This window comes from Heloderma suspectum, chromosome 2, assembly GCF_057233095.1.
Source record: "Heloderma suspectum isolate Gila_16-S chromosome 2, 16-S_ref, whole genome shotgun sequence".
NCBI lineage: Eukaryota > Metazoa > Chordata > Lepidosauria > Squamata > Helodermatidae > Heloderma > Heloderma suspectum.
In genome coordinates this window covers 256769789-256793279 of record NC_139459.1, presented here as the reverse complement: position 1 = coordinate 256793279, position 23491 = coordinate 256769789, and the positions used below count along the sequence as shown (strand labels likewise).

The following is a 23491-nucleotide window of genomic DNA, read 5'->3' as shown; positions in this document are numbered from 1 at the left end:
TCAACCACATATCTTCCTTATGAGCAGATGGAGGATCTCAAGTTTATAGTCTGTTACTTTATTCCAGGGGTCCCCAACACAGTGCCCATGACCACTTCCAATAGTGCCCGCAAATGGGTCCGTAACGTGGTGCTTATGGGCACCCAATTTTTTAAAATTTATTTCCCCCCATTTTTAAAAAAATATGCACACATGGATTTGTACGAAATGCCTGCAGCTTTCTAGCAATTATACACGGGGTTCAACGAAAGTGGACCACATATCCAAATAAGCATCCATTTGAAGGTGACGTCTGTATGCCACCTGTTCAAATGTTGAAAGTGTTGTAAGGTCCTCAATCCACTGCATTATAGGAGGTGGCTGTTTATCCTTCCAGTGTTGTGGTATCAGTCTTTTCACTGTCAAAAGGGTGCAGAGAATCCATTTATGCTGACCATTTGTTAATTTCCATGAAGAAGGTAAATAATGTAAAAGAGTGTGTACCTCAGTGACTATTAAAGGCTGTTCCAGTACAAAATATATCTGTGTAATAACCTCATCTCTAAAGAAGCACCTACTGGACATCACCAAGCAATATGTTTAAAAGAAGCTTTAGTTGTATTTCACCACCAGCAATTAGCCAAATTAGACAATCCCTTGTTAAAGAGACTTTGCAGTGTCGAATAGACACAAAAAAAGTTTTTGTTGAATAAGACGCAGTCTAAGTTCCATAGACATGACAGAAAGATGCTAAAATGGTGATCCACTGATGAGGCATTTTGTGGTGGTACCCACAGCATTTTCTCAAATTCCCAAATGTGCCTATGGATCCAGAAAGACTGAGGACCCCTTCATTATCCAGTCAGTGTTCCATCATGTTTGCCCCCTCATCCCAGAGTTCATACCCAGCTCATCTGGTAAAGTCTAGATGAAGGACCACGTTGGTCGGGTGAATAGAAGGGTTAGGTTCAATTCCAGTGCCAAATCTGATCTTCCTGAAGGACAGTCAACATTTCTGAAAGAAGGAACCATGACAATTGCCTGGCTCATGCGATTCCTCTATTTAGATATTAACGGAGGGGTATGGAATCCAACCACAAGCAAGCAAGCCATTGCACTAACTTTTGAACTGGACTCAGTTTGGAGGTAGTCAAAAGCAGAAGCTGTAATATGCTGGGGATGCAGGGACCATATGGGGACCCAGTCTGGGAGCACCTCAGGTGTAGCATCGTTGAAGCAAAGCAGGTGAGGATGACTGACAGACCACCTGGAGTACTATTTAAGAGCATGACATAAAAAGTAGGCGAGCCTTCCCTAACCAATGGCTATGCTGGCTGGGCATGATGGGAGTTGTAGCCCAACACATCTGGAAGACACTAAAGAGGATACATAGAGGAATTTGTTTACAACTTCCTAGCCACTACATCTTTTTCAGTAACTTTGAGTAAATATGCATACTGTGGCCTAACCATATCATGACTGATCATTGAGCCAGTACCTGTAGGAGGAGAAGGAGAAGCCACCATCGAAGAAAGAGTAGCACAAGGAAGAGGGAGTGCCTGCTTCTGCCTGCTTCCTGCTGCCACAACTACTATCATCAATACTGCCCTCTTCCTGTGGACTTCTGCCTGGCAGACCACCATTCCCGGCAGGATCAGGCCGCCGAGTACTAAACCAGCTGTAGCTGACAACCTCGACCTGTCCCCTTCTTGGAAAGAGATATATAAGATGACTGTCTGAGGTGGTGGGCCCACCACCGGTGGGGTCATCACTGAAGGGGAGACACCAAAGGGGCGCAGCCCTTTGTGTCGCTCCTTTGGGGAGTGGCAAAGGCACCACACCCTCCTTGAGCAACTGTGCATGTGCAAGTCTTGGGTGAGTGAGCTATTCCAGGGTGACAGCATGGGACAGATGGGGAGGCTGAGGTCCAATCATCCCTTAGATGAGAGTTGAGGGGTGGGGGCAACTGGCTAGGGTGAGAGGCTAACCACAGCCTGGATGACAGCCTTATGCAAATGTATAAATACAGAGTGACTGAAGGGGGGAGACGGAGTAGGCCTATTTTAATTTTAGGTTGTTGCTACCACCTTTTACTGCCCTTGTTTGTTTGTCTGGCTGTACTGGCCTTGTAATTAGTTTTATATTATTTTAAAGTTGTACACGTGTGCAAGTGAATCCCAAGGGAGAGGGAGGAACGGGGTGCCCCTATTGGAATAATCTTGGGCAGAGGGAGGATTGGCGCTGGGGGATGGACATGTCAGGTAAGGGAAAGGCAGGACAGATATTTGAAATCTGCCCCATCTTTCGATCCTTCCCCCATCAAAATCTAGGTTGTTCTATCAGCCCTGATCTATTGGTGCTGCTTTTGAATGCCAAGTCAGTCCATAATAAAACCATTACTATCCATGATTTGATTGTGGATGAAGGAGCTGACCTGGTGTGTATTACTGAGACCTGGGTGGATGAGTTGGGCAGGGTGGATCTGCCTCAGCTTTGTCCACCTGGGTACTCAGTGCAGGACCAACCTAGATTGGAAGGGTGGAGGGGAGGAGTTGCCGTCATCCATAAGGATTCCATCTCCCTCACGAGGAAACCCATCCATTCTAGCACCAGTTTTGAGGGTCTGTACCTTGTGTTGGGCCAAGAGACAGAGCAGGTATGCTGCTGGTGTACTGCCCACCCCGCTGCCCAGCAATCTCCCTGCCTGAGCTGGCTGAGATGGTCTCGGAGGTGGTGTCAGAGAACCCTAGGACTATCCCAACATCCATGCCGAGGCTATCCTGACAGGGCCAGCTTGGAACTTCATGGCAACCATGACAACCTATCTCAGTACATCACTGGCCCGACACATGTGGCAGGACACACTCTGGACCTGGGTTTTGCTGCTGGGCAGAGGGATGTTGTGGTTTGGGTTTCTTTTTCAACAATCCCATTATCATGGTCAGATCATTTCCTTGTGAAGTTTGGCAGTAGCAGATCCTCCCTGCAGGGGAGGAGGACTGATGAAGATGGTCCACCCCAAGAGACTTATGGAATCTGATGGATTCCTGAACGGTCTGGGGGATTTCCCAGCTGATAGGGCTGGCAATTCGGTTTAGGCCTTCGTCTCACTATAAAATGGTGAGATGGGGAAGGCCATCGATACAATCGCTCCCAAGCGCCCACTCCGGCGCTGTGGAGCCCGCAATTCACCTTGGTTTACAGAAGATCTATGGGAAATGAAACAGGCTGGACAACGGCTAGAGTGCAGATGGTGCAGGTCTCGAAGTGAGTACAATCAAAGATTAGCGAAGACACTTTGGTGTGCCTATTAGGCAGCAGTAAGGATGGGGAAAAAATCTTAGTACACTTCTATTATTTCATCCTCAAAATGTCGCCCAGCAGAATTGTTCTGAGTGGTGAAATGCCTATTGGGATCTGGCTCAGGCTGAGAGAAATTGGGAGTGAAACCCTCGGTCATTTTCTGTAATAAATTTGCTAGGCACATTGAGAAGAATTTGATGCCACAGTTATCGCAGAGTCTGGGGAGGTGTCCAGTGCTCTGTCTGGTTGTGTTTCCTGGGATCAGTTTCAGTTGTTGCAGCCTGATAATGTGGACAAGACGCTTGAATCAGTCCGTCCCACCACATGCAAGCTTGACCCTTGCCCATCTTGGCTAATAAGATCTAGCAGGGGTGGATTGACTGTATGGGTCCAGGGGGTGGTAAATGGTTCGCTCTGTCAGGGGGTGGTTCCTGCCACCTTGAAAGAGGCTGTAATGAGCCCTCTCCTGAAGAAGACCTCACAGGACCCAGAGCTGTGTGAGAACTATTGCCCTATTGCTAATATCCCCTTTGGGAGCAAGGTGCTTGTGCGTGTGGTGGCTGGGCAGCTTCAGACATTCTTGGAGGAAACTGATTATCTGGACCCATTTCAGTCTGGTTTCAGGCCATGGTACGGTACTGAAACAGCCTTGGTTGTTCTGACTGACAACTTACTCCGGGTGAATGACGGGGGGGGGGGGGTGCTATTCTGTTGATCTTCCTGGATCTCTCAGCAACTTTTGATACCATTGATCATGGTATCTTACTGGATCAGCTCGGTGGGAAGTGGGTTGGGGGCACTGTGCTGGAGTGCTGATTCTGGAGGGCTGATTCCAGACAGTGGTATTGGGGGATTCCTGTTCTATCCCATGGCTATTAAGCTGTGGGGTCCCACAGGGTTCTATTCTATCCCCCATGCTGTTCAACATCTATATGAATAGATGCTGGGTGCGGTCATTAGGAATTTTGGGGTGGGGTGTCACCACTACACTGATGATGCTCAGCTCTATTTCTCCTTGTCATCCAAGTCAGCTGGGGCAGTGAAGGTGCTGGACCAGTGCCTGGAGGCTGTAATTGGCTGGATGAGGGCCAATAAACTGAAGAAGCATCCTGACAAGCTGGAAACTTTGTGGAGTGGTGATTCCTGAGTCTGGGAATTGGGTAAGTGACCTGTCCTGGATGGGACTGCACTCCCCCTGAAGGAGCAGGTACATAGCTTGGGAGTACTACAGGATCCATTCCTGTCGCTGGAGTACCAGGTGGACTCCATGGCCTGGAGTACTTGGGGCCAGCTTCGGCTGATCCACCAGCTATGGCCTTTCCGGGACAAGGACAACCTAGCCACAGTAGTGCACGCACTGGTAACTTCCCAATTAGACTCCTGCAATGCACTTTATGTGGGGCTGCCCTTGAAGATGACTTGGAAGTTGCAGCTAGTGCAAAATGCAAGCAGCTAAACTGTTGACTGGAACATCTCACAAAGATCACATACCACCAGTCTTAAAGGAATTGCACTGGCTGCCAATATACTTCTGGTCAGAATTCAAGGTGCTAGTGATGACATTTAAAGCCCTAAGTGAATTGGGACCTTGATATCTGAGGGAACTCCTCCCCCTATATATGCCTGTCTGAGGTTTGAGATCTGTTGGAGGAGCCCTCCTCTGCGTCCCACCACTGCGAGACATACACTATGGTGGGACATGGGAGAGGGCTTTTTCTGCTGTGGCACCCCAGTTGTGGAATGCCCTCCCCTCGGAGGCCCAATTGCTGCAGACACTGGTTTCATTTCAGCACCAAGTTAAAACATGGCTTTTTATCACAGCCTTTGAGGGCAAAATGCATTCCCTAAAGAACCACACTGTTCTAACTTCTATTGTTTTAGATTTTACATTGGCATTAGTTTGCTTAATGGTTTAATATGTTTTAGCTCTTTAAATTATTTATTGTTTTATACTGTCTACATTGATTTTATCTGTATGCCACCCTGAGATCCTAATGATACACGGCAGGATATAAATGTTTTAAATAAAGAAAATATTTTTTTCAGTATGTAGAACATCCAAGAATCAGACTGCCATAACTGCAGAAAAGGAGTTTTGACTTCAGTATCACTATGGAAAGAGCAAATATTATACTTGTCCTGTTGGCCATTATCAAGTCCAGTTGTGGAATAATTTTGTTAACATGTGGATGTATGGCAAGTACCATAACAGTGCAATCTTATACCTGTCTACTCAGAAGTAAGTCCCATTGAATTACTCCCAGGGAAGGGGATATAGGATTGCAGCCTAAGGGCACAATCCTATGCATGGTTAGACAGAAGAAAGTCCTACAACTCCAATGCTGGGAGTTGTAGGACTTTCTTCTGTCTAACCATGCATAGGATTGCTCCCTAAGAGATCTAAAGAGGGTAATTTCTACTGTGTACTATCTGTCAGTGGGAAATGATCCAACTACATGAGTATCAACTTTTATAGCCGATGGAAGGCAAGTAAAATCTGATTCTCCTCTTCTGATTATAATATAGAAGGAATACACATTTATTAACTACTATATAAACCATAATCTGAAGCTAATCTGACGTACAGGATTTACAAAGAAATAACAAAATATGTCATTTACCCTATGCCATGCTCAGCTCAAGGGGTTTATTTATTGAATTTCTGTCATGTTTTTCTGCCAAAAATGGTTCTCAAGGCAGGCAATAAAATACAAATGAAAAACATAATCGTGATTAAAACATAACATAAAAACAAATCAATTAAAACACAAGAATAAAAGAAATAAACAGCACTCGGCCCAATAAAAACCCCTTCACCAACAAATCAGTGTACATACTGAAGGCCTGCCTAAATAAAAACCTCTGTGTGTGCTGGCTGAAGGACAACAAAAAAGTGGCCAACCTGTCCTCCTACAGCAGGAAGGTCCAGAGCCTGGAAACAGCCAATGAGAGGGCTCTCTGTCACATCCCACCAAATGTGCCTCCAATGGTGATGGGACCAATAGAAGGCGCCTCCCCTTAAAATCTTAACAGTGGGCAGGCTCGTATGAAAACAATGGGGACTTTCAAATACTCTGGTCCCAAGTCATAGGTCATAACCAGCATTTTTAATAGTGCCTGGAAACAGGCTGAGAGCGAGTGGAGCTGTTGTAACAAGGAAGTCACACGCTCCTTGTAACTGGGCCCCAGTCAACAGTTTTGTTGAAGCATTCTGGAACAGCTGAAGTTTCCAAAAACTTTTCAAAGTCAGCCCCATTAAAATGCATTACAGTAGTCTAAATGGGATGTAACCAAGGCATGTGTCACCATGGCCAGATCTGAAATCTTAGCTGTGCAAACATACTTAGCTGGGCATCCAGGTTCAGGGCTGAATCCAGGAGTATACCCAGACTGAAAACCTGAGTCTTTAAGGGGAGTGTAAGCCCATCTTCCCCTTCATGGATCACTGCCTTGTTGTGGCGAAGAGGCTTGCATAACTCAGTGAAGCCATAAGCTATGCCACGCAGGGCCACCCAAGATGGACAGGTCATGGCAGAGAAATGTGGTCCACTCCAGAAGGAAATGGCAACCCACTCCAGTATTCTTGCCAAGAAAACCCCATGGAATGTATCACAAGGCTAAAAGAGATGACGCCAGAAGATGAGCTCCTCAGGTCGGAAGGTGTACAATAAACTACTGGGGAAGAGCAGAGGGAATTTCCAAGTAGCGCCAGAAAGAGTGAAGCGGCTGGGCTAAAGCCGAAACGACACTCAGCTGTGGATGTGTCTGGTGGTGAAAAGAAAAGAAAGTCCGATGCTGTAAAGAACAATATTGTTTAGGAACCTGGAATGTCAGATCAATGAATCAAGGTAAGCTGGAGGTGGTCAAACATGAGATGGCAAGATTGAACATCAACATATTGGGAATCAGCAAACTAAAATGGACAAGCATGGGTGAATTTAATTCAGGTGACCATCATATCTACTACTGTGGGCAAGAATCCCTTAGAAGAAATGGAGTAGCACTCATAGTCAACAAAAGGGTGGGAAAAGCAGTACTGGGGCACAATCTCAAAAACGATAGAATGATTTCAGTACGAATCCAAGGCAAGCCATTCAACATCACAGTAATTCAAGTCTATGCCCCAACCACTGAGGCCAAAGAAGCTGAGGTTGATCGGTTCTATGAAGACCTACAACACCTTCTAGAACTAACACCAAAAAAATATGTCCTCTTCATCACAGGGGATTGGAATGCCAAAGTAGGAAGTCAAGAAATCACCGGGATAACAGGCAAGCATGGCCTTGGTGTACAAAATGAAGCAGGACAAAGGCTAATCGGGTTTTGCCAAGAGAACATGCTGATCATAGCAAACACTCTTTTCCAACAGCACAAGAGGCAACTCTACACATGGACATCACCAGATGGTCAATATCGAAATCAGACTGATTATGTCCTTTGCAGCCAAAGAGGGAGAAGCTCTATACCGTCAGTAAAAACAACTCCTGGAGCTGACTGTGGCTCAGATCGTGAGCTGCTTCTTGCAAAATTTCGGCTTAAATTGAAGAACGTAGGGAAAACCACTAAACCATTCAGGTATGACCTAAATCATATCCCTTATGAATATTCAGTGGAGGTGACAAATAGATTTAAGGGATTAGACCTGATAGACAGAGTGCCGGAGGAACTATGGACGGAGGTCCGTCACATTGTTCAGGAGGCAGCAACTCAATCCATCCCAAAGAAAAAGAAATGCAAGAAAGCAAAGTGGCTGTCTGGTAAGGCTTTACAAGTAGCGGAGGAAAGAAGGGAAGCGAAAAGCAAGGGAGAAAGGAGAAGACATATCCAACTGAATGCAGAGTTCCAGAGAATAGCAAGGAGAGACAAGAAGGCCTTCTTAAATGAACAATGCAAAGAAATCGAGGAAAACAACAGAATGGGAAAGATTAGAGATCTCTTCAAGAAAATCGGAGATATCAAGGGAACATTTTGTGCAAAGACGGGCATCATAAAGGACAAAGAAGGCAGGGACCTAACAGAAGCAGTTGAGATTAAGAAGAGGAGGAAAGAATACACAGAAGAACTATACAGGAAAGATCTGAATGTCCTGATAGCCATGACAGTGCGGTCACTGAACTTGAGCCAGACATCCTAGAGAGTGAAGTTAAGTGGGCCTTAGGAAGCATTACTAACAACAAAGCTAGCGGAGATGACAGTATTCCAACGGAGCTATTTAAAATCCTAAAAGATGTTGCTGTTAAAGTGCTGCACTCAATATGCCAACAAATTTGGAACACTCAACAATGGCCGCAAGACTGGAAAAGGTCAGTTTACATTCCAATGCCAAAGAAGGGCAACGCCAAAGAGTGTTCAAACTACCGCACAATTGCGCTCATTTCACATGCCAGCAAGGTGATGCTCAAAATCCTACAAGCTAGGCTTCAGCAGTATGCAAACCGAGAACTACCGGAAGTACAAGCTGGGTTTCGAAGAGGCAGAGGAACTAGAGATCAAATCGCCAACTTTTGCTGGATCATGGAGAAAGCAAGAGAATTCCAGAAAAACGTCTATTTCTGCTTCATTGACTACGCTAAAGTCTTTGATTGTGTGGATCACAACAAACTGTGGCAAATTTTGAAAGAGATGGGGGTACCAGATCACCTTACCTGTCTCCTGAGAAACCTGTACGAGGGTCAAGGAGCAACAGTAAGAAACAGACATGGAACAACCGATTGGTTCAAAACTGGGAAAGGAGTACGAGAAGGCTGTATATTGTCGCCCTGCTTATTTAACTTATATGCAGAGTACATCATGAGAAACGCAATCACAGGTCGGAATTCAGATTGCCGGGAGAATTATCAACAGCCTCAGATACGCAGATGATACCACCCTAATGGAAGAAAGCAAAGAGGATCTAAAGAACTTCTTGTTGAGGGTGAAAGAGGAGAGTGCAAAAGCTGGTTTGAAACTCAACACTAAAAAAACTAAGATCATGGCATCTGGCCCCATCACTTCCTGGCATATGGAAGGGGAAGAAATAGAAGCAGTGACAGATTTTATTTTCTTGGGCTCCAAGATCACCGCAGACGGTGACTGTAGCCATGAAATTAAAAGACGCTTGCTCCTTGGGAGGAAAGCTATGGCAAACCTAGACAGCATAGTAAGAAGCAGAGACATCACCTTGCCGACAAAGGTCCGTCTAAATCAAAGCTATGGTTTTCCCAGTAGTAACGTATGGCTGTGAGAGCTGGACTATAAGGAAGGCTGAGCGCCGAAGAATTGATGCGTTCGAGCTGTGGTGCTGGAGAAGACTCTTACGAGTCCCCTGGACTGCAAGGAGGTCAAATCAGTCAATCCTAAAGGAAATCAACCCTGAGTGCTCATTGGAAGGACAGATACTGAAGCTGAAGCTCCAATATTTTGGCCACCTAATGCGAAGAGAAAACTCTCAGGAAAAGACCCTGATGCTGGGAAAGACTGAAGGCAAAAGGAGAAGGGGACAGCAGAAGATCAGATGGCGAGATAGCATCACTGATGCAATGAATATGGACTTCAGCAAGCTTCGGGAGAGAGCACAGGACAGGAAGGCCTGGAGTGCTATGGTCCACGGGGTCACGAAAAGTTGGACACGACTGAACAACAACAAGGCCATCTAGCATGGGTTAAATTCCTATTCCCCAATCTGCCTTTAAACTGACCAGAAACACTTCTGTCTTGATTGAATTATAGAATAGTAGGGTTGGAAACTCCAGCAAAGGAGATCATTACCTTGTCATGGTGCTGGAGCTTGAGCACCTCAATGACGTCATGAGCTAAACCATGAAGGGACACCCAAGACGGGAAGATCATGGCAGAGAGGTCAGACTAAATACGATCTCTGGGGAAGGAAACGGTAACCCACCCCAGTATTCTTGCCATGAAAACTAAATGGATCAGTACAACCAGAGATATGTCGGTATGGCATCGGAAGATGGGACTCCCAGGTCGGAAGATGGTCAAAATGCTACTGGGGAGGAACAGAGGATAAGTTCAACTAGCCCCAGATGTGATGACGCAGCTAGCTCAAAGCCAAAAGGACGGCTAGCAGCCGATGGTGCTGGTGGTGAACGACGAATCCGATGTTCTAAAGGTCAACACACCATAGGAACCCTGGAATGTAAGATCTATGAGCCAGGGCAAATTGGATGTGGTTACTGGGGAGATGTCAAGATTAAATATAGACATTTTGGGTGTCAGTGAACTGAAATGGACTGGAATGGGCCACTTCACATCAAATGACCACCAGATCTACTACTGTGGACAAGAGGACCACAGAAGAAATGGAGTAGCCTTCATAATTCATAATAAAGTGGCTAAAGCAGTGCTTGGATACAATCCAAAAAATGGCAGAATGATCTCAATTCGAATTCAGGGTAAGCCATTTAACATCACAGTGATCCAAATATATGCCCCAACCACAGATGCTGAAGAAGCAGAAGTAGATCAGTTCTATGAGGATCTGCAGCACCTAATAGTACGCCAAACAAAGATGTTATTTTCATTACAGGAGTCTGGAATGCTAAGGTGGGTAGTCAAATGACACCTGGAATTACAGGCAAGCATGGTCTAGGAGAACAAAATGAAGAGGGACATAGGCTGATAGAATTTTGCCAAGACAACTCACTGTGCATAACAAACACTCTCTTCCAACAACCTAAGAGACGGCTTTATACATGGACTTCACCAGACAGTCGACACCAAAATCAGATTGACTACATCCTTTGTAGCCAACGGTGGCAGACATCTATGCAGTCAGTAAAAACAAGACCTGGAGCTGATTGTAGTTCAGATCACGAACTTCTTAATGCACGATTTAGAATCAGGCTAAAGAGAATAGGGAAGACCCACAGATCAGTTAGATATGAGCTCACTAATATTCCTAATGAATATGCAGTGGAGGTGAAGAATAGATTTAGGGGACTAGATTTAGTAGGTAGGGTCCTGGAAGAACTATGGACAGAAGTTCGCAACACTGTTCAGGAGGCGGCAACAAAAAACCTACCAAAGAAAAAGAAAACCAAGAAGGCAAGATCGCTGTCTGCTGAGACACTGGAAGCAGCCCAAGAAAGAAGGAAAGAAAAAGGCAACAGTGCTAGGGGGAGATATGCCCAATTAAATGCAAAATTCCAGAGGTTAGCCAGAAGAGATAAGGAATTATTTTTAAACAAGCAATGCGCAGAAGTGGAAGAAGATAATAGAATAGGAAGGACAAGAGACCTCTTCCAGAAAATTAGAAACATCGGAGGTAAATTCCAGGCAAAAATGGGTATGATCAAAAACAAAGATGGCAAGGACCTAACAGAAGCTGAAGAGATCAAGAAAAGGTGGCAAGAATATGCGGAAGATCTGTACAGGAAGGATAATAATATTGGGGATAGATTTGACGGTGTGGTCTGTGAGCTAGAGCCAGACATCCTGAAGAGTGAGGTTGAATGGGCCTTAAGAAGCATTGCTAATAACAAGGCAGCAGGAGATGACGGTATCCCAGCTGACCTGTTTAACATCTTGCAAGATGATGCTGTCAGATGCATGCCATATGCCAGCAAATTTGGAAAACACAAGAATGGCCAATAGATTGGAAAAGATCAACTTATATCCCCATACCAAAAAGGGGAAGCACCAAAGAATGTTCAAACTATCGAACAGTGGCACTTATTTCACATGCCAGTAAGGTAATGCTCAAGATCTTGCAAGGTAGACTCCAGCAATTCATGGAACGAGAATTGCCAGATGCACAAGCTGGGTTTAGAAAAGGCAGAGGAACTAGAGACCAAATTGCCAATATCCGCTGGATAATGGAGAAAGCCAGGGAGTTTCAGAAACACATCTATTTCTGTTTTATTGACTATTCTAAAGCCTTTGACTGTGTGGATCATAACAAACTGTGGCAAGTTCTTGGTGGTATGGGGATACCAAGTCATCTTGTCTGCCTCCTGAGAAATCTGTATATCGACCAAGTAGCAACGGTAAGAACAGACCACGGAACAACGGACCGGTTTAAGATTGGGAAAGGAGTACGGCAGGGTTGTATACTCTCACCCTCATTATGCGACGTGCTGAGCTTGATGAAGCCAAGGCTGGAGTTAAAATCGCTGGAAGAAACATTAACAATCTCAGATATGCAGATGATACCACTTCGATGGCTGAAAGCAAGGAGGAGCTGAGGAACCTTATGATGAAGGTGAAAGAAAAAAGTGCAAAAGCTGGGTTGCAGTTAAACCTCAAAAAAAACAAGATTATGGCAACCAGCTTGATTGAGAACTGGCAAATAGAGGGAGAAAACGTGGAGGCAGTGACAGACTTTGTCTTTCTAGGCGCAAAGATTACTGCAGACACTGACTGCAGCCAGGAAATCAGAAGATGTTTACTTCTTGGGAGGAGAGCAATGACAAATCTTGATAAAATAGTGAAGAGCAGAGACATCACACTGACAAAAAGGTCCGCATAGTTCAAGCAATGGTATTCCCCGTAGTAATCTATGGCTGCGAGAGCTGGACCATAAGGAAGGCTGAGCGAAGGAAGATAGATGCTTTTGAACTGTGGTGTTGGAGGAAAATTCTGAGAGTGCCTTGGACTGCAAGAAGATCAAACCAGTCCATACTCCAGGAAATAAAGCCAGACTGCTCACTTGAGGGAATGATATGAAAGGCAAAACTGAAGTACTTTGGCCACATAATGAGAAGACAGGATACCCTGGAGAAGATGCTGATGCTAGGGAAAGTGGAAGGCAAAAGGAAGAGGGGCCGACCAAGGGCAAGATGGATGGATGATATTCTGGAGGTGACAAACTCGACCTTGGGGAAGCTGGGAGTGGCGACGGCCGACAGGAAGCTCTGGCGTGGGCTAGTCCATGAAGTCACGAAGAGTCGGAAGCGAATAAACAACAAAGGGTTGGAAGGGGCCTATAAGACCATCGAGTCCAACCCCCCTTGGATTAAGCTTCAATTTGTTTTCCCTGACCAAATCCATTACTGACATCAGGCACTGATCTAGAACTAAAACAATTTCCTTCGATTTAGATGGAAATGAGTGAGAGTGGGGTGTCATCAGCATACTGGTGGCATCAAATCCCAAAATCCCAGACAACCTCCCTCAACTGTTTCATGTATACAGTAATAGCATGGGGAACAAGATGGGACCCTGAGGGACGCTCCATCTCTCTCTCATTCTCTCTCTTTCTCTGTCTGTATAGTAGCTGCTTACTCTCAAGAGGGGCTGACTAGCTTTATCTTTTTGTTTATTTTAGTAGTGGGTTGGCTGCTGTAATCTGGAAGGAGGCTGTGGGGAACAAGCCAAACAGGAAAAATGCAATGTCCTTGGCTAGCTGCAGTGGTGCACTGCACAGATGTTGGACAGGAAATCAAATATGCAGGGAGGAAAGAGAGAGAGAGAGAAGTACTAACTAGAGCAGAACACACTCACTGATGAGAAAAAGATCCATTATTATCATCATCATCATCATCAAAAATATTTCTTGGCCGCCTTTCAGAGCAGAAGCCCTCCCAAGGCGGCTTACAGCAATAAAATACAGAAAAACAATTAAAATATTAACAGTGATAGAAACATACAAAAAATACAAACAATAAAAGCTAACAATAAAACCAGCAACAATGACAATGGCACTAACAGCAACAATAGCACTCAAAGCAAGAGAAGGCCATGGTAAAATAATATATTTTCAAGGCCTTCTTAAAAGCCTGCAATGATGGAGCATGGCAGACCACTGATGGCAACTTGTTCCAAAGGTGTGGGGCCACTAGAGAGAAGGCTCTCTCATGTGTGATCACCCACCTGACTGCTCTCACGGGTGGGCAAATGAGAAGGGCCCCTTTTTCTGATTTTAAAGTGCAGGCAGGCTGATATGGGTGAAGGAGGTCCTTCAAGTTAGTTAGTTAGTTATTGCATTTATACCCCACCTTTTTTCCTCTTGCAAGGAACCCAAGGCGGCTTACATTATCCTCCTCCTCTCCATTTTATCCTCACAACAACCCTGTGAGGTGGGTTGGGCTGAGAGTCTATGACTGGCCCAAAGTCACCCAGTGAGCTCCCATGGCCAAGTGGGGACTAGAAGCCGGACCTCCCAGCTCCTAGTCCAACACTCTTGCCACTACACCACACTGGCTCTACGTAACTTGGTCCCAAACTGTTTAAGGCTTTAAAGGTCAAAATCAGCACTTTGAATTGGGCTTGGAAACACACCGGTACCCAGTGCAGCTGGCACAATATAGGCGTTATATGATCAAATCACCTCGCCCCCACCAATACTTGGGCAGTTGCATTCTGCAAGAGTTGGAGTTTCTGAAACATCTTCAAAGGCAGGCCCACATATAGCTCATTACAGTAGTTCAGCCTGGATGTCACCACTGTATGGAGAACTGAAACAAGGTGCTGGTAAAAAGCACTCCTGCACATTGCAGCCACCTCAGAGTCCAGGAGGACTTCCAGGCTGCGCACTTGGTCTTTCAAGGGGAGTGCAACCCCATGTAAGACCAGTTGTAAACATCCATCTGAAGTAGTTGGTTTCCCAACCCACAGTACCACCTTCCTGTCTGGATTAAGTTTCAGCTTGTTCACCCTCATCCATCCCCAAACAGCCTCCAGACACTGGTTCAAGAGTTCCTCAGCCTCCCTGGGATGTGCAGATGGAAACAAGAGGTAGAGATGAGTATCATCTGCATACTAATGATGTATTGGTCCATCCCAGTCCAAGGACCATGAGCTTGCTGAAATTTGCCTGTCTGGTTGGTGACTGACTGATAAAACCTTGCCTGGATGAGGAGAGGCCCAAAAAGGTCTTCATTCAATTCTAATATTCAGCACTGGCACTTGACCAGGGTGGGAAGAGGAGAGGTCCCCCCACAACTTGCAAAAGGCCTCCAAGTGACCTTGGTGGCAGTGCCTGGAGCAAGTGGCCCCTGATTGAAAAATACTGGACATCACCGCCACAGGCAAATAGCCACCACATCAAACAGGAGTCCCCCAGCACCACCTTCTTAAAACACCCCTCCAAGAAGGACCTACGTTATCATAGAACAAAGCCTCCAAGTCCCATCCCAGACAGATGCATCAGAAGAATACCATGGTAGATGGTATGAAAGTGACCAAGAGGTGCAGCAGAACCAACAGACACACACACACACACACACACACACACACACATCCTGTCCAGTTCCCAGTGCATATTGTCCAACCAAGCAGTCTCTGATCCATAACTAGGCCTGAAGACAGGTTGAAATCGATCTAGATAATCCACATTCAGAAACTCCTGGAACTGAGAAACTACCACACACACCGGCATCTTGCCCTAGAATGGAATTTTGGGGACTGGGCAGAAATTATCCAATAAAGTGGGATTCGGGCAGGGGTGTTGTTGTTTTTAAACAACAACAACAAAGGTTTGACCATTGCTCCTTTTATGAATGGAATGATGCCTCTTGTAGAGAGACATTTACCACTACCCTTACCTATTTAGGCAGTCCCCAACGGCCTATTTCATGTGTTATTTCTTCCAAATGTATAAACACAATAAATGTGTTTAGGTTTTTGACCATAAAATTGAGGTCCTGCTTCAAAGGGAGAAATGTGGTTGCATTCAGTGATTTCTTTATAGTTTTATATATACTTTACAGTATAGTGGATCCACAGTTGGCTACAGAATTGGACTCAAAGAGCGCTTATCAATGGGACCTTCTCAAACTGGGGAGAGGTAACGAGTGGGGTACCACAGGGCTCAGTTCTGGGCCCAGTGCTCTTCAACATTTTGATTAATGACTTGGAGGAGGAGGTGCAGGGAATGCTGATCAAATTTGCAGATGAGACAAAATTGGGTGGGATAGCTAATACCTTGGAAGACAGAAACAAAATTCAAAGTGATCTCGATAGACTGGAGCGTCTGGTAGAAAACAACAGAATGACATTTAATAGGGATAAATGCCAAGTTCTGCACCTAGGAAAAAGAAACCAAATGCACAGTTACAAGATGGGGGATACGTGGCTCAACCACACTACAAGCGAGAAAGATCTTGGAATTGTTGTCGATCACAGGCTGAATATGAGCCAACAATGTGATGTGGCTGCAAAAAAGGCCAATGCTCTTTTGGGCTGCATTCATAGAAGCATCGCTTCCAAATCCCAGGAAGTACTAGTTCCCCTCTACTCAGCACTGGTTAGGCCTCATCTGGAGTACTGTGTCCAGTTCTGGGCACTACACTTTAAGAAGGATGCAGACAAACTGGAGAGGGTTCAGAGGAGGGCAACAAAGATGATCAGGGGACTGGAAACAAAGCCCTATGAAGAGAGACTGAAAGAACTGGGCATGTTTAGCCTTGAGAAGAGAAGACTGAGGGGAGAGATGATAGCACTCTTCAAGTACTTGAAAGGTTGTCACAGAGAAGAAGGCCAGGATCTCTTCTCGATCATCCCGGAGCGCAGGACACGGAATAATGGGCTCAAGTTACAGGAAGCCAGATTCCAGCTGAACATCAGGAAAAACTTCCTGACTGTTAGAGCAATACGACAATGGAACCTATGACCTAGGGAGGTGGTGGGCTCTCTCACACTGGAGGCATTCAAGACGAGGCTGGACAGCCATCTGTCAGGGATGCTCTGACTTGGATTCCTGCATTGAGCAGGGGGTTGGACTCGATGGCCATGTAGGCCCCTTCCAACCCTACTATTCTATGATTCTATGATTCCTCACTAGCAAGACAACAGAACCACGGCTTAATACCACATACATACATGCCATCTAAACACACAAAGGGATTATATTAATACACTAAAATATCTTGCAGTAAAGTAGCTCCATGCACATGCACAAATTGAAACTGTTTTTATGGAAGTTGGACAGAATAAATCTCATTATCTTTAATATTACTTCTATTTTTGTTTTTACTGTTAATCTACTGTACATGCTGTAGGGCTATTTCCGTTCCAAAAGAGTTCAAGCACCCTGCTGAAGTGCCTTACCACTGTGTAGCAGTTTCACACCTAATTGAAACTTTATATATATTATATGTCAGAAAATAACGTGTGTACATTTATATTAAGGAAATCTACTGTAGGAGTAGATGCCAAAACAACGCACATAGATTACGACAAGGTCATCTACTGTCACCTAAAATACTCTTGGGAACATTAATTATTAAGCCATAGTGGATCAATGATGAAAATAACCTCCAAGATGTGCTTAGACATAGACTAAAACAGAAGTGAAATGATTAAGTTGCTTTTTATAGAATCCACCCTATGTGAAAGAAATGGTGTCACCTACTCTATAATATTAAGGATTAGTTTTCTACAGAAACGATGGAGCTGAACGCTCAATGTAAATGAATGTAACAAAACCTGGACACCCACTTTTCTTAAGACAAAAGACCTGGAACAGTGAAGTGGCAAGGGGGCATAACCCTTCTGACGCTTATTTATTATTTATTTATTTACAACATTTGTATACTGCTCACCATCTAAGCAGATTCCAGAGCAGTGAACATGAGAATTACAGTAGCAGAAGATACAAAAAGTTAAAACACCATATTAAAATTATTCAAATCAGAATGCCGATAAAAAACTGTGGCTGGTCATTCAAGGAATGCTTCCTGAAATAGAACTGCTTTCAGGAGGTGCTGGAAGCAATACAGTGTTGGCGCCTGCCTGACCTCCAGGGGCAGGGAGTTCCAAAGAAAGAGGGGCACCACACTGATGGCTCTTCTCTGGGTGGACTCCAATCGGGCCATAAGTCCATGTGGAACCACCAGGAACATGCTGCTTTCCCACTAAAAGCCCCTCCACCCCCAGATTTTCCTCCTGCAGGGTTCACAGACCTGTGAAGGTAAACATATGCCTGGAATCCTGTGGGAGAATCCTGGAGCTGCACTAGGAAAGCAGTGGAACAGATGAGGAAAGGGCTAATCACCATTCATCTGGCTTTTCTATCCCAAACAGATTTTTTCAAATAGGAGTAGCCCTTGGAGTTTTAGTTGCTTTAATGAACAACCTTCTACAGAAATTGTATCCAAATCCATGTACAAAGAAAATCTCCACATTAAGAATGCTAGAGTAGCAATATTCTTCTTCTGATATAGGCATTTAGCAAGCATTATTTAGAAAATGCTACAACAGATTTTCATCAAAAACTGGAATCAGTTTGTTGATAAACTATTTGAAGGTGTATATCTCATGTGGCAATCCATGAAGAAGGTGATATAAACAAAGGGTACAAATATCCAAAGTTAAGCACTTGGGTCCAATTGATTTCTATGGAAAAGCTAAACACATCTTTAAATCCTCCCACTGAAGTCAAGGAGCTACAGATATTTAAACCTGGCTGGATTGTTTCCAAAGTCATATCTGGAAACCCAGAAGTAATATATGAAAAACTCACGATCTTCTAAATATTGTCTTACCACTGGATTCTATGCCTGTTTTAAGTCTAACAGATTTCATTGAGATTTTCCGCTAAGCAAGCATGCATAGGACTTCAGCCTTAGACTTGTTATCATGCACTTTAACCTTGATAAATCCTTTATTATCAGGAAAAATAAGATTCAACACATCTAAAAAGCCACAAGAGAACCACATATAAACACATTTGCTGCTTGCCAGCTCACTGGTGAGAGCTCTGATTGGAAGAATCTTGCCATTTTCCACCCACCACATGACTCTCTATAAACAATATGTGGATGGAAATATTCCAGGCATCTGATAGCTTAGAAATATGAGGCTCTTGCCTCTGAATCTGAAGTATGTATTTATCTATGCAAACGTTATTCTGGTGTATGTTTTTAAGCTCACAAAAATACCGAGTCTTCTTCCATCTCTCTCCCTGACTGCTTCCTCAGATGACAGCCTGGTCAGGGGGCTGATAATATGGTCTTAGTGCATGACCAAAAGCTACAGGCAGCTGCCTTTTCGCAGAATTTGACCTAACACATTGTTCACTTTTGAGCAGTTGAAGTGGCAGTGAATACAGGAACCTGCCTTATACCGAGTCAACAACTGATCTATCTTAGCTCAATACAGTCTACACTGACTGGCAGTACCTCTCCAGTCCTTCCCAGCCCTCCCTGGAGATGCCGGGGATTGAACCTGGGGCCTTCTGCATACAAAGCAGGTATTCTACCAGTGAGCTGAGCCCTTCCCCTAAATATCAGACTTTGGGATCCTGTTCCCTCTGTTTTTAACAATTTTGATCCAAATCTTTAACATTTATTGTGCTACACATTCTTTAGTGAGAAACAAATTTTTTCATAAGACACCCACAGTAAGACAAGGAGGCTTCGGAGTTTAGCAGGATTCATGTCATTTGTTCTCCTAGCAACGTTGGAGATGACATTGATGCCTGAACCTCTGTATAAAATTGTACAAAAGATCCTCAATAACAAAATGACAGGACATTCACCTGCATCAAACTAAGAATTCATAGTTAAATATATTTTGATTATTTAAGTAGCGTTCTCGTTCTTTGCTACAGTGCAAACAGCTGATGATCAACTAAACTGTGCAGCTCTAATGGAACTAATATAAAATTCTGTTCTTTCCAACTATTTTTGTTTATGACCTCATCGGTTTCATGTTAAGACCTTGCTCGATTTAGTTTCCAGTTCAAGATACTCAATACTTGCTTGCAATGTAACAAGAGCTAATCAGTTGAAACCAAGCTTTTTCTAATCTGCCATTTAGCACAGTTGTTGTTGTTGTTCAGTCGTTAAGTCGTGTCTGACTCTTCGTGACCCCATGGACTATAGCACGCCAGGCCTTCCTGTCCTGCGCTCTCTCCCGGAGTGTGCTCAAATTCATATTCATTGCATCAGTGATGCTATCTAGCCATCTCATCCTCTGCCGTCCCCTTCTCCTTTTGCCTTCAATCTTTCCCAGCATCAGAGTCTTTTCCAGGGAGTTTTCTCTTCGCATTAGGTGGCCAAAATATTTGAGCTTCAGCTTCAGTATCTGTCCTTCCAATGAGCAGTCAGCGTTGATTTCCTTTAGGATTGACTGACTTGACCTTCTTGCAGCCCAGGGGACTCGTAAGACTCTTCTCCAGCACCACAGTTCGAAAGCATCAATTCTTTGGCGCTCAGCCTTCCTTATAGTCCAGCTCTCACAGCCATACGTTTAGCACAGTACCATACAGCAATACAGCAATATCCCAATATGAATCTGTGCAAGCTACTGCATGCCTCAATTGTTTCCAACAGGCAGGAAGACATGGGTGAGAGTGCAGGGCTCTCCTCCTTTTCAGTTAGTCCTGAGCAGTGGTGAGTGTTCACTGGTTTCTGATGTAACCCACTGGCCAGGTCATACACATAAGGATCATATCCTAAGCCCCAGTCTATCTGTTTAGTTATCATATGAAAATAACACTTCTAATCAACCTTAGTCTCACCCAATGCCCAAGTAGCTATAAGACTATCTTGCTTCAAGATTACCCCCTTCCAGCACTCTACTCAGCCCATGCTTCAAAGCAAGGAAAGAGCTGCCACTGCTTACTCACCTCATGGCACTGCAGCTCTTGCTGATTTGTTCTGTCTTGTCTGGAAGGGGGGCTATGGAGGACAAGGAAACCCTTGTAGCTCACCTCTACTTCCCTCCTTGTCCTTCACCCATTCTAGTGATTATCAGCAGGCTCAGAAACAAAGACTGAGCATTATGTTTTTATAAATGAATGTTCTCCATTGAACATTGCTCACCTACCTGTGATGATCACACAATTTTATAAACTTCTCAGTGTATAAAATCACTATGCCACTAACTTTAAGCAAATCAAACCCTTATCTTACAAATCAAAACTTCAATATTCCTCAGAACCTTGCCTGGCTAAAAAATAATTCTATTAATTACACTATTAAATTCTTTAAAAATATGAAGGCAGCCATCACACTTGACAAACAACACTACACTTCTGCTAGCACAGTCATGGGTAACTTGTGGCCCTCAAGATGTTTTTGTAGACAAAAATCATACCATTGGCTATGCTGGCTGGGGCTGATGGGAGTTGTAGGCCAAAATATCTAGAGGGCCACAAGCGCCCACCCCTGTGCATGTGTACAGCTCTTTAAATCTTTCATGGAGCATAAGGCTATCAATGGCTACTAGTCATGATGACTATATTTTACCTCAATTATCAAAGGCAGTATGCATCTGTATACCAGTTGCTGAGGAACATGGGCAGGATCGTGATGTTGCACTCATGTCCTACTTGTGAGCTTCCCACAGGCAGCTGGATGGCCACTATGTTAGCAGAATGCTGGACTACATGGATCTTTGCTCTGACGCAGCAGGACTCTTCTTATGTTCCTAAATATCTAGGTCCCCTCTCTTTTTTATGAACATAAAAAGTTAAACTAAAATTTCAGATTTACCTGGTAGATGTCAGATAAACTGCTGCTCCCAGAATCACTTGCAATGCTGCAGCCAGACTGGCTTGAAGGGACATGGGTCACCTGTGGATGTTGACCATCTGTGAGGTGCATCTTGGTAAGGTCTGCTGGAAGCTGGAAGCAAATACAGGAGGAGAGGGGTGTTAAATAGCTTTTCAAATTCAAGCAATTCATGCTGGTTTTGCTCTTGATATTATTTAACAGTGACTGAGAAAATACAACACAAGTTCGCATATTTATGCTAAATAAAACAGTAAACCCTATTATCAACTACATGTAAACTAAAAAGAGTTTAGGAACACAACACAAATGCATGTTTCATCACAAGCAAGTCCCACTGTGTTCACTGAGGCTTACTCCCTGGTAGCTCTATGTGGGGCTGCCCTTAAGGCTGTGCAGAATGCAGCAGCTCGGCTGTTGTCAGGAGCTGCCCCTTTTCAGCATGCAATTCCTTTGCTGAGGGAACTGCTCTGGCTACCTATTCACTACCGGATCAGGTTCAAGGTATTAGTACTAGTGTACAAAGCCCTAAACAACTTGGAAACAGGATACCTGAGAGAGCACCTCCTTCCTTACCAACCTGCCCTGTCATTGAGGTCGTCAGAGGGCATGTTCCTGGTGGTTCTACATGGGCCTATGGCCCAGTTGGAGACCACCAGGAAAAGAGCCTTCAGTGTGATGGCCCCGTTCCTGTGGAACTTCCTGCCTTTGGAGGTCAGGCAGGTGCCAACATTGTGTTTTTTCCAGCACTTACTGAAGACACTGTTATTTCTAGAGGCCTTCCTTGAGTGACCAGCCGCAGTTTATTAAATTCGGTCTTATCAGAACGTGTTTCTTTTAAAATGTTTTAATTGATTTAACATGGTGTTTTATTCTTTTACCTGTTCACCACTCCAAAATCTTTTGATGTGGAGTGGTATATAAATATTGTAAATAAATAATAGTCTGCATAGGATTGCAGCCTCAATCTTAAAATAAATCTCCAGTCTGAAAGTTAAATGTGAACTCCAAGTCCTACTCTCAAAACATATTTCAGTCTTGAAGGCATCTACCTTCCACTGAAATAAAAAATATTACATTCTTGATTATTCATACATTTCAGGCTTAAAACATAGCGGCAGCTAGCACTTCACCAGCCAATAATCTACACTCTTTTGCTTTAAGTTCATAAGGGAAGTCAGAAGAGCCCTAGAATCTGCATGATGGTCCAACTTCAACCCCAATTCTGGTGCTATGGCAGCCATCAAAACTTCTGCACCAGTTTGAATAATGCTTACTGAAGGAACATGGCCAGCGTTGACCCTCATTCAGTACCTGAAGGTCCTCAGAGTAGTTCTACATACATTATAGGGAAGGGGCATCACTCAGTAGCTCAGGCAAAGCACATGCCTTCTAAGCAGTAGATCCAAGGTTCAACACCTGGCATCTCCAGCGAAAAGGAGATCAACTAGGAATGCTGGAAAGATCTCTTTCTGACAACTTAAGATACCTGCTGACAGCTGCAATAGACAAAACTGAACAAGACAGGTAAATGGCGTAATAGAGCTTCATACATTAGGACTAGAGAGAGGGCCTTTTCGGTAGCTGCACCCAGGCTCTGGAACTCCCTTCCAAGGGAGGCCTGTCTCATCTCCTCACTAACGACCTTCTGGAAGTTGGACCTTCCTTTTTAAGAAGACAATCAGTGTGCAATTTTAAGTATTTGTATTGATGTTGTGCTGTGGTTTTCTGCTTCTGTTTTTTATGTTTTAAATTGGAAAGATTTTTTAATTGTTAAATTATTAACTTCTTGTAAGACATCTAGAGTTCTTCAG

At 44.2% G+C, this 23491-nt stretch overlaps 1 protein-coding gene across 8 annotated transcripts in view; it reads right to left on the bottom strand.

The window, feature by feature from the left end:
* Positions 1-23491, bottom strand: part of RAPGEF6 (Rap guanine nucleotide exchange factor 6) — a 213981-nt gene that overhangs the window by 71193 nt on the left and 119297 nt on the right. For all 8 annotated transcript variants that reach the window (XM_084838888.1, XM_084838894.1, XM_084838893.1 and 5 more), the window contains one exon: positions 21660-21791. In XM_084838888.1, coding sequence (XP_084695014.1) covers positions 21660-21791 — 132 coding nt within the window. The remainder of the gene's footprint in view (positions 1-21659; positions 21792-23491) is intronic.